The sequence below is a fragment of the Asparagus officinalis genome, chromosome 5 (genome assembly GCF_001876935.1).
Source record: "Asparagus officinalis chromosome 5, Aspof.V1, whole genome shotgun sequence".
Taxonomy (NCBI): Eukaryota; Viridiplantae; Streptophyta; class Magnoliopsida; order Asparagales; family Asparagaceae; genus Asparagus; species Asparagus officinalis.
This window is the reverse complement of record NC_033798.1, coordinates 130,607,673-130,619,407: the sequence shown is the minus strand read 5'-3', so window position 1 is coordinate 130,619,407 and position 11,735 is coordinate 130,607,673. Positions and strand designations below refer to the sequence as shown.

Below are 11,735 nucleotides of genomic sequence, written 5' to 3'. Positions count from 1 at the left end.
GGCGAGACAGAGAATGCTGTCTCGCCTGGCGAGACAGTAAAGACTGTCTCGCATGCGAGACATCCCAAACTTGTGTTCTTTTGCCTTTTTGGATGATTTCCTCTTGAGCTGTATTTGGATATCTTTCAGCATTTTTTGACGCCTACAGATACCCCCTCCAAAGTATTCCAGACTCAATCTTTTATAGAGGAGTTCTGGGATGCTTTGGATAAGATAGGTCTGACTTACGATCCCTTCAATGCTTGGTTGAGTAGATCGTGTAGAGGAACCCGTAGGTGGCTTCAACTTTTGATCTCTTTGTCTCTCAATCTATTCAGTGCTTTGTAGAATAGCTAAGATTTATCCAGCATCGCGTTTATCGCTTAACTGTTGTCGAGATCTTGAATTGAAGCTGGAATTTGTGTTTGTGAAATCAGTCTCCATAAGAACACAATAGCTTAACCTCGTATACCCATTTGGGGTAGCCAGGTTATTCTTAAGAATATTTTAAGTGATATTCTCCAGAAACTTCCTGTTGAGGGTAGGGAGACAGTTTAGACTCTTGTACCTATTTGGAGTATTCAGGTTATTCTTAAGAATATTCTGAGTGATATTCTCTAGAAACTTTCTGTTGAGATTAGGGAAACAGTTTAGACTCGTGTACCTATTGGAGTATTCAAGTTATTCTTAAGAATATTCTGAGTGATATTCTTCAGAAACTTCCTGTTGAGATTAGGGAAACAGTTTAGACTCGTGTACCTATTGGAGTATTCAAGTTATTCTTAAGAATATTCTGAGTGATATTCTCCAGAAACTTCCTGTTGAGATTAGGGAAACAGTTTAGACTCGTGTACCTATTGGAGTAATATGGTCTCTTTTTTGTTGGTAGAGATGAACCCGATGATGGAGAGGAAGAATTTTATATTCTATCTCCTGGTCTCTTTTTTGTTGGTAGAGATAAGGTTTGACCAAGATGGGAATTTGAGACGATCCTAACTGTTTAAAGGTTTGATCGTTCAATTTGTGGACCTCTCGTTCATGGAACGAATCGAGAGGGGATTTTGGCTTTGGTCCTAACTGTTTAAAGGTTTGACCAAGATGGGAATTTGAGACGATCCTAACTGTTTAAAGGTTTGATCGTTCAATTTGTGGACCTCTCGTTCATGGAACGAATCGAGAGGGGATTTTGGCTTTGGTCCTAACTGTTTAAAGGTTTGACCAAGATGGGAATTTGAGACGATCCTAACTGTTTAAAGGTTTGATCGTTCAATTTGTGGACCTCTCGTTCATGGAACGAATCGAGAGGGGATTTTGGCTTTGGTCCTAACTGTTTAAAGGTTTGACCAAGATGGGAATTTGAGACGATCCTAACTGTTTAAAGGTTTGATCGTTCAATTTGTGGACCTCTCGTTCATGGAACGAATCGAGAGGGGATTTTGGCTTTGGTCCTAACTGTTTAAAGGTTTGACCAAGATGGGAATTTGAGACGATCCTAACTGTTTAAAGGTTTGATCGTTCAATTTGTGGACCTCTCGTTCATGGAACGAATCGAGAGGGGATTTTGGCTTTGGTCCTAACTGTTTAAAGGTTTGACCAAGATGGGAATTTGAGACGATCCTAACTGTTTAAAGGTTTGATCGTTCAATTTGTGGACCTCTCGTTCATGGAACGAATCGAGAGGGGATTTTGGCTTTGGTCCTAACTGTTTAAAGGTTTGACCAAGATGGGAATTTGAGACGATCCTAACTGTTTAAAGGTTTGATCGTTCAATTTGTGGACCTCTCGTTCATGGAACGAATCGAGAGGGGATTTTGGCTTTGGTCCTAACTGTTTAAAGGTTTGACCAAGATGGGAATTTGAGACGATCCTAACTGTTTAAAGGTTTGATCGTTCAATTTGTGGACCTCTCGTTCATGGAACGAATCGAGAGGGGATTTTAGCTTTGGTCCTAACTGTTTAAAGGTTTGACCAAGATGGGAATTTGAGACGATCCTAACTGTTTAAAGGTTTGATCGTTCAATTTGTGGACCTCTCGTTCATGGAACGAATCTAAAGATTGATCTAAAGATTGATCTCAAGATGGGAATTTTGAGAGGAAAGATTGATCTAAAGAGGTGATCGAATCTCATCTCAGCAAAAGAGTATTCGGAAGTCATAGTAGGAGTTTAGTGTTTATCACTTTGTTCATAATGATCGGGGTTATCCCTAAGAATATTACATTTAACATTCTTCCGGAAACTTCCCGTTACATGAATTATCCATCCCTAACTTTCTTTGCAAAACTGGGTGTAACGAGGAGTGCGTTATCCTCAGTCGCATGTTCGGGTTATCCTTAAGAATATAAGATTCTCCAGGAACTTCCCGTTATATAAATCATCCATCCCCAGCTTCCTTTGCGAAACCGGGTTTAACATTGTACTCAGTTGGATAATCGAGAAGCATATTATACTCATATGCTCTTTGGAGTGTGGGGAAACAGTTTATACTCGTACATCCACTGGAGTTGTTTGGTCGTCTTTACTCGACTTCTTTCGTCGTTATGACGCCGGAGTCAATTAGGGCTTGGATCCTGTTTTTGAGTCCAAAGCAAATCTCGGTGGGATGAAGAACCCCTCTGTGGTACGCACAATAGTTTGGATCCGTAATCCTCTTAGCTCCATCCTGATCTTTAATAGGTGGTAGCTCGATTTTATCATTAGCGAGGAGGTATTCCAATATGGTTGGAGCTTCATTATCTTCGAAAGAATATTCCTTTTGAAACCTCGGATCGAGAGTCGCATTCTCAACGATTGCAGATGTCATTGGTTGGCCTCTCTCAGCTTTCTTTCTTTTAAGAAAGTGCTCAGCTTGTTCACCCCGAGATTTTAACTCCTTCCAAGTTGTGGATGGCACGACCCCCAGAGCTTCCAGGACATCGATGGAGAGGTTATTGTGGCATGTTTGCAGGATGAACTCCTCTGTAATAGGATCTCTGCAATTCATTGCTTTGTTACGGAAACGTTTGACAAAGTTGTCAACTGACTCTCCGTCTTTTTGCTTCTCATCCAAAAGGGTTCCGATTGACACTTCGGTGTCATCATCGAAGAAATTGCTGAGGAACAAACTTTCCATGTCCTCCCAGCAATTGATGCTCCCTGGCTTGAGCCGTCGGTACCAATCGAAGGCGGGCCCACGAAGAGTGCCAACGAATGACCGGACCATTAAAGCATCGTTTTCAGAGATCATGCCCAAATGAGACTTGAAATAAATCAAGTGTTGAATAGGCGAGCTCTTCCCCTCAAACGGTGTGAAGTTAACCAGATTGAATTTGGCTGGGTATGGTATTGAATCCCATTCTCTTGGATAGGGACACGGAATACCTGTCTTTTTCCCTTCTTGAGCCGTCATCAAAGCGTTGATTTTGTTTTCAAGCTCTTTCATTTTCTCGTCCTCGTCTATGTCTTCATTCGAAGGACGTCGAGGAGAATGAGTTAGACCACCCCCTGTGAGAGGTGCTATTGAACCACCCCTAATATCGTTATTGGGAGGGTTCGTTAAACCACCCCCAGCGTTATTGCTATTAGGAGGTGTATCAGCCATAATGACTTCATCCATTTCTGGATCACTGTCATTTGTAACATTCTGAATGTGACGGCTGGATTCAACTCTTTGACTGGACTCAGGGGGTTGAGGCCGTTGAGCTAGCAATTCTCTCATTTGTTGGATAGCTAACTCCATTTCTGTCTTCACTTCAGCTCTAATTTCTTCATGTTGTTTGGCTAGAGCTTCTTGAAGTATTTGAGCGAACTGATCAGAGGTGATTGTGAGTACTTCTCTGGTTTGTCCTATGCTAGATGATGTATCATCCGAAGCGATCGCAAAACAAGTGTCCGAGAGCTCATCCTCTGATGACATCCCTTCATGCATTCTCTTGTAATCTCTGCGCCTGATGGCTCTTAATTGGAGTCGAGACATCCTTTGAGCAATTCTTGGATTGACTTTTCCTCTAGGAGAAAAGTCGGGATTTGAGTCACTTGAATGCCGTTTAGACTTTCTTTTATCAGCCACGTTGATGGTGACTTCAGGGAATTCATCATCTTGGGCAGCTGATTTTCTCTCGCGGAAATGTCTCGGCTTAGGCTTCGACGATACAGAGACTCTTCGTGGGATGGCTTCTCGTTTGAAACAATCACATCCTGATAATGCTGCTTTAACGAGTCGCGCACAGGAACACCGAGAGTTTATTTCTCGAATAACTCTCTTTCGAAAATTATTCACAACCCCAACTTGATAATACGATTCATCGGTATAATTGCCAAAAAATCGTATTGTCTGTTGGCATGACCTTCCAGGTATGACGATATCATTTGGTGAATGCGTCTTCTTCTGGGGGTGTAAAACCTTGTTGGCATTCTCAGGACAATTTATTTTTGTCTTTGAGCGATCCAAGGTTATGTCGGGAGTTGCACGTTTAAAACCACCCCCTTGCGGGTATGGAGTCTTAACGGGCTCCGAATGCTAATTTTGCATAACTCCAGACTTTGGAATCCAAACTTGGCAGAGTTTTGGTGGTTCTTTGACCACCGTTTCTTTGTTTCTTTCTCGTCTTTGTTGTAAGAGAGCACGAGCATGAGCTGCGTTTGCACGACGCTTTTGTATACGTTCTTTGAGGGTCGAACGAGCCCTTTTGACTAGTGTCCATTCCTCCGTCGTGAATTGTGCAGAAATATAAGTAGTTTGTCGTTGCGTTGAACAAACCACTTGTTGTTTCCTCGACTCTTAAGTCCGCATAATAACGAACTCCGTCGGTTTGTTCAAATGCCTTAGCTAATTGACGAGCGCGGCGTTGGCGTCGCCTCTGACGAGCCCTCTTCGTCAGTGGTGAACTTCGATCGAACGACTCCTTAATTGGGAAGGAATCATCTTGAGCAGAGCTGTTGCGAGTAAAATCCTCAGCAACAATCGGACGAGAGTCTTCATCCGTAGCATTTGATAACTTCAACGAAGATGAAATCTTCCTGCACTTGCGAGGCGCGGAAGACTTTACAGATGAGGATGACAAATACTCCTCAAACTTCGCTTCGTCGAACTCGTACTCGACCGTTGATTCAACCAGGATCTTGATGATTGGCTGCGACACGACGGTCTCGGCAGCGAGACCGTTGGCTCACACTGTGGTCGCCAGTTTGTTTTCGCCAAAAGTTGGTTTTGTTGTCGAATTCATTATATCTTCGGTCGATTACAATAAATTCAAAGAAAACAGCCTTTTTATAAGACTCTTTTACACAACAAAAAGAAAATTACAACTCTTGAGAAAATAAACGCAGGATCGTTGTTTGGATCACTGCTTTCGTGGGATCTTTGCCTGTGCCGGGAGCGCTTTGACTCGTGGACCACCAAATCACAGATTCTGATTGAACCGTGAGGGGTTTATGATTCTGACTTCGTTTATCGAAGTGAGAAATTGAAACGATATCTTATCGATGTAAGATAGTCGTTCTTCTTGAAATCAAGTCAAAGCCTGATTATCAAGGATTGGCCGTAAGATCAGCACCTCTGCTCTCTCTCTGCTCTGGATTGCTCTGGATTGCTCTGAAGTACTCACAATGATCAGCCCCCTGGAAAAATGGCCTTAGGAGGGTATTTATAACCTCCAAGAACAGTTGGCAGAAAACAGGTTCGCGAGACAGCTTTTGCTGTCTCGACGGGAGACAGTAAAGACTGTCTCGCGTGGGCGAGACAGTAAAAGTCTGTCTCGCCAGCGAGACAGTAAAGACTGTCTCGCGTGGGCGAGACAGTAAAAGTCTGTCTCGCCAGCGAGACAGTAAAGACTGTCTCGCGTGGGCGAGACAGTAAAAGTCTGTCTCGCCAGCGAGACAGTAAAGACTATCTCGCACGGCGAGACAGTCAAGTCTGTCTCACGTGCGAGACAGCCCATACTTGTGTTCTTCTGCCTTTTTGAGCTGTATTCGGATATCTCTCAGCATTTTTTACGCCTACACACTTTCAGTTAGTTTCGCATTACTTTGTGCAGAAGTGGATTCCAGTCGCCAAGGAGAAATGGATGAGCTTTACAACTTATGTTGAACCTCATGTGCAAACAGTATCTACAAAAAGTGTTGAGGTTTACGAAGTTTGCCGAAGTTCCATTACACCACATTTTATCAAAGTACAAGAACTCACAGCTCCATATGTCCAGGTAATTTTTGCAATAGATGTCTTAGAATTATTATATATTGAGGTTTATATGTGAAATGCTTAATATTTTCCTTGAAACATATATTATTCATGTACTACTTAATTTCTCAATCCCGCTGCAGGAAGCTAGGAGCTTATCTAAACCCTACGTTGAACGAATTGCCACAGTGACTAAACCCCATGTAGAAAAAGCACGTGTTGTTTTGAAGCCTTATACAAGCCGTGCAGTTTATGGTTATGGAAAATTTCTTGAATCGGCAACTACTTACCATCATCAGGTATTTTATGCTCTTCTTTTGCAGTTATTTTCAGACCACTACCAGAAGTCATGTTGAGAAAGTGTGTGATGCTATTATCTTGAACCTAATTTGTATGCCATGACTTATTGACAGTCATCAGGATGCAAGCAATTTTCAGTTTCTGCAAATTGTTGAATTTTGAAAGAGTAAATTTAAGCATCAACATGACTTGTTTCTGAAGATTTATGTTAAAGTAGAACCTTTGGGGGGGGGGGGGGGGGGCAGATGGATGATAAGCGGGAAGAAAAGACTAGGCACGATATCAAATTGAAATTAGATAGGGGAGCCTGAACAAAAATGTCTATAATTCAAAGATCCTAATGCCGATTCACTATGTGAGACGAGACACGAGTTTTGCCATATATGATACTTAAAATGCTAATACAATCAATTTTGGTGTGCAATTGATGTTATGTTAACTCAAACAAACACATAACAGAAAGTTAAGTAGATCATAAACTCAAATTAATCTTCTACCATCTTTGAAATGCTAATCTGAGGTATATTTGGGCTGTAGAGGGTTTTGGCCTTTGTAAACATTCTCTGGACTTCAAAGGATTGTTATAGCAGTAAAACGAAGAAACTATTCCCATGAATATATACCTTATTTGCCAGCGTATGCATGGTAAATGAATCTACATTTGTCCCTTGGAAACTGAAAACTTGTTAACGTGCTCTAGTTGTGCTAATTGTCATTATGTTTTGTTGCATTTGTGGGTCTTCAACCACAGTAACGTACTGTCAAGCGTATATACCGTTTCATGAGTCTAACACAGTAAATGATATGAAGCAGTCTATATAGATAGATTCGGGGACATTTGCAAGCAATTCCATTTAGAGGGATCTGAACATGTGAGATCAAGATAAAGAAATATTTAGTACTTCAACAATATGGAAAGGGATTCATAGACAGGTGAGGAGAATGGATCATCATGCAGAATGTCCATTGCAGAGGCAAAATTGATGATTTATCCACAATATATCATAAGGCAAAGTATTGGACCCTGTCGAAGACATTGTTAGACTTTTACTAAATTATATGAGAGTTTTACGGAAAAAAGCGTATTGCTAAAACATTTAACCTTATAGTAGATCAATTATGACTTATGCTAAAATATATAATGCTTGAAATCCACAGGCTGTATTGAAACCATAAAAAAATTGCCACCTCGTATGTCACATAACTTCTTTTAGGGGCTGAAAAGAAATAATATGATAAGGTTAGTATACACTTTATTAAGCTTTCTGATTTCAATATGTATTAATGGAGAATGATTCTCTTGTTTCAGTTTTAACTTTCAAGATATAGCAGATACTCTGGAGTCACCTTTTGGAAAATCAACATTTTTTTGTTAGTTTCTTTGTTTGATTTTATTGAGTTCAGAATTCTGTTATCATCTTTTTAAGTAGTTTTTCAAATTTTATTCTTTTCTAGTCATGATCAGATCAGTTGAGAATTAACCAATAGTGGTTTTGTCTCTGAACGATTCAGCCTCTTCTGATGAATGGGATTTATCAAATTGAATTTGATAGAGTCGAACAATTAGCTCATTTCTTCCCCTGTTCCTTATTATTATTGTTAGAACTAACACGATCCAATCCTTCTATCCAAAAATTCACCAGACTTGCTCAGGTTCCAACTTATCCAACTTACACAGTTCAAAATCAGATCCAACTCAATGTCTACCATTCTACATGCACACCTCAACTCGTTGATGCAGAAAAACAATAACTACATCAACAGAGAGAAGAGTTTACTTAGCTGTTTCAGTAATAAGAGAGAAATGGTAGAAAAGTAGACTTGCAGATTCCTCTTATGTTTGACACCAAATGGACTTCAACTTTGTACCTTTTTTTTGATATCATCATTGTATCCCTCGACTTTGGTTGATTTTCAATCTTATCTTTTACCGTATTGAGACCTCACTATGGATTTTTACATCTTCACATGGATATTTTCTGTTTACAACCGAATATGTCGACTTTATAAAGGTCCTGTTCGGTTCTACTCAAATCCTGTTTGATTCAAGCCGACTAGCTGGTGGTCTCATTCTTGGAGATTAGAGTAGTCGAAAATCGTTTTGTGTACTATGAACTCTAAAAAGTTGGGGAGAGCGTGGAATCACTTCTTTAGAACCTTCCTCTGTGGTTAGCGAGGTGATTTTCTCTATTATCCTTATACTTTATTTTTAGACTCGACTTCACGCCGTCGTCATGATTTATCCAATGGTATACTTTCATGTATAATGAACTTCTGCACTACGTGGAATTGATGTAGTAATTGTAGTTGCTTCTGTTTATGAGGCTGTATGAACAAAGGCGCCAGACTTTCCTAGCATGAGCAATAGAAATAACTAAGGCTATTTATAACGAAACTTGTTACTGAACTGGAACCTCAGGATAATAACGCTAGCAACAAAGTAAAACTGAGGTCCCCTTATTTTTGGATTTCCTACCCTGTTCGGTATTATATGAAGTTTAGTTTAAAATTTGCAGTGGTTATACCAAATCTTGCGGCCTCTCTATAAGACATTATCAATAACAATAACATTAAAGCCTTTTTCACAAACCTTTGGGGTTAGTTATGATGTCGATTCATTAATACTTGCAGTTAATTCTTTCTTTTCTTTTGTGGTTAAGCTTATCTTCTCTTTGTAGAAGTGTGTCTATATAAGCATTGTCTATATTTGGACTGTTATAACGGGTAGCATCTTACAAGTTTTAATTTGGTTGTGTAGGTTCAAGGTGCTGTTCATGAGAAACTTAAAAAATATGATCTGACAAAACCTCTTGCAACAAAAGAGCTTGTTTGGTTTATGGTAAGCTATTAAGAACAAAAGCTTTGTTCCTTCCAGATTTAGTTTTCCCCCTATTTTTTTGCATTATCATGGATGTCTTTGATTCTCTCACTGCAGGCCTCTGCTTTGTTGGCATTACCTGTCTTTGTCCTGTATAAAATCTTTTCGAGCATGTTCTGGTTAGTTGGGCTGTTTAACCTGCAGAGTTGGAACTTTCTTTACTTTGTTTCATATGCGTTGTTTCAGATGGTTTTCACCAATTCTTTTTCTCCCCCTGATTGCCATTTATATTTCAAACTTTGTAGCAAAAAGGCAAAGAAACCTTTGGACACCCATGCTAATCATGGACATCGGCGACATAAGCGCAGGCATGCTGACAAGTAGAGTAACACTGGATACTTGAATGTCAGTTATTTTCTGTGTTTGTAATCAAAGGTATGTTTTGTCTCAAAGTGTCTCCCAAGTAGGCAGAGGTACATGATAACGTAGTTTTCTCGTGCGTAACAAGGCAATTCTTTTTGGCAATTATTTTATGAAAAAACATAGTAAATTTAATGTAGCTTGGGGCTTAATCTAAGGCGGTGGGAAAAGGACCCTGTCACTAGTTAAATAATGCTCCTTCATTTACTAAAAGTGGTATCTATGTGAAATTGGGACCGACTTTAATTGCCATGTTTTTCTTTGAAGAATGACATATGACTTTCTTTTCAATTATATTGTGTCATTCTATCATTGTTTTGGTTATTTCACTTGTTGGTTACTTTGAAGTTGGTGAGCCCTAAAAGATACTATTCTGCACATCCAGAGTCTTTATTATCCAATGCAGCCAATTTGCTTTTATGTGCCGACTACTTTTCTGTATTCCAATTGTTATTTATATTGATTATTTTATGCAATTCCAATTATCAAATTTCCAAAGAGTAAGAAAATTTAGATTGCCTGCAGATGTCGTCTGGGAGTCTTGAAATCGTTGGAGCTTTGGATTACACTGGTTCGTAGGAATGCGTGCAATAGAGATATGGGTGCATCTACGTATACATAAATGTTGCACTATTTTTAGAAGTGGTTAGTTTTTCTTTAAGATAGTTTTAGAGTGTTTCTTGTGTGCTCATCTATGTTTTGTAGGTTATGAATTTTCACCATGTTTTTTCTTTTCTTTAAATCTTCACACATATTTTGTCATGTCGCATAAGGGCAAAATGGGGGGAAAAAGAAGGGGGAAAAAAAGATGTGGATGTTGTATTTTATTTATGAGAGAAACCCACCGTCCTGCTTTTTTATTCTTTGAGGGGGGCGAGCGTGTTATAGGGACGAGATAAGCCCACGTTAACTACGAAGTGCATCCGAAACCATTTGTATGATGTAATAGTATATTTTATATTCAGAATTGATTCTTTTGGGTTAGGGTCTGTAATGTTATGGCAGAAGCATGGTCTGTGTGCTGTGAAGGAAGACGTTTTGGTAGGGCTTTCTTTTTGCTGCTGATCTCATTTGAGTTGCTATTTCTTACCGTAATCGATGTTTAATTGAAGGTCGGAAATCTTGATTCTTTAAACGAGTAGTGATAATCGGAAATCTTGCAATTTCTTATATGCATTAAGTAGGTAATTTCAAGTTATAATTATATGCATTATAAGTTGCTTGTTAATTTCTTTCGGAATGACCGTCTCTAGTTGAGAAGAAAGTTTGCGTAGGAGATCTGACCATGACGTTAAATGCACACCTTAGGTATACTTTTTTATGTTAGTATTGACTTATGTTACGTGAGAGGACATGAAGCGTCTGTTCACTAGGCCCCACCCTTTTCGGCTTTATGTAACATTTGGACTGTATTTTAGTTGCTGTCGCCGCGAACATTCGTATAGCTTTAGTTCTTGTTTATTTTGCCCGCAATCACACGAGAACATATACAATATGATACATTGATTCAGACGCTTTTTGCCGTCTATTCTTTTGACCATTATTTGAGAAAAGCACCCACGTATTTTTTTTTTAACCGATCAGGGGACTTTACACTAGCCTTTCGTTTTTGCGAGTATAAATGACAAAAGTGTCGTCACCAAAATTGAGTGAAGTTTTCTTCTTTCATTGCTTGAACGCGGCCATATACCCGTTTCTTTTTTTTTTAATTAGCCACAAATGGCAGAGTCCTTAGGAACATAAAAATAGGATTCTAATTGTAAAGGGTCAGCCTTTTTAGTGGGGGGAGGGGGGTAGATGATTTTAGTTTCCGTTTGTGTTAATATGGACTTCAACATTTTTATGACTATACTCTGTTCTGGATCAGGATCCTCTCCTCATGCATAGTATTTCGGAATGTTTCCTAATGCATCCATCCCCGCCATCACTTCTAATGGGCCCCACATGTGTAAAATGAATAACCAAGATTGAATATTAGAAAATATTAGGACACTATGCATGAATAGAGTATCCCACATTCCCACTGTTCATCCAAAGCTTTGTAGGCCCGAGTGGGGTTATG

General features: G+C 39.5%; 1 protein-coding gene across 1 annotated transcript in view; it reads left to right on the top strand.

Moving 5' to 3' along the window:
- Positions 1 to 10,657, top strand: part of LOC109841390 — a 15,796-nt gene extending 5,139 nt beyond the window's left edge. The window contains exons 10-15 of the mRNA XM_020410338.1: positions 5,993 to 6,157; positions 6,279 to 6,434; positions 9,194 to 9,274; positions 9,371 to 9,432; positions 9,559 to 9,688; positions 10,199 to 10,657. Of these exons, the coding sequence (XP_020265927.1) occupies positions 5,993 to 6,157; positions 6,279 to 6,434; positions 9,194 to 9,274; positions 9,371 to 9,432; positions 9,559 to 9,637 (543 nt within the window). The 3' untranslated portion in view covers positions 9,638 to 9,688; positions 10,199 to 10,657. The remainder of the gene's footprint in view (positions 1 to 5,992; positions 6,158 to 6,278; positions 6,435 to 9,193; positions 9,275 to 9,370; positions 9,433 to 9,558; positions 9,689 to 10,198) is intronic.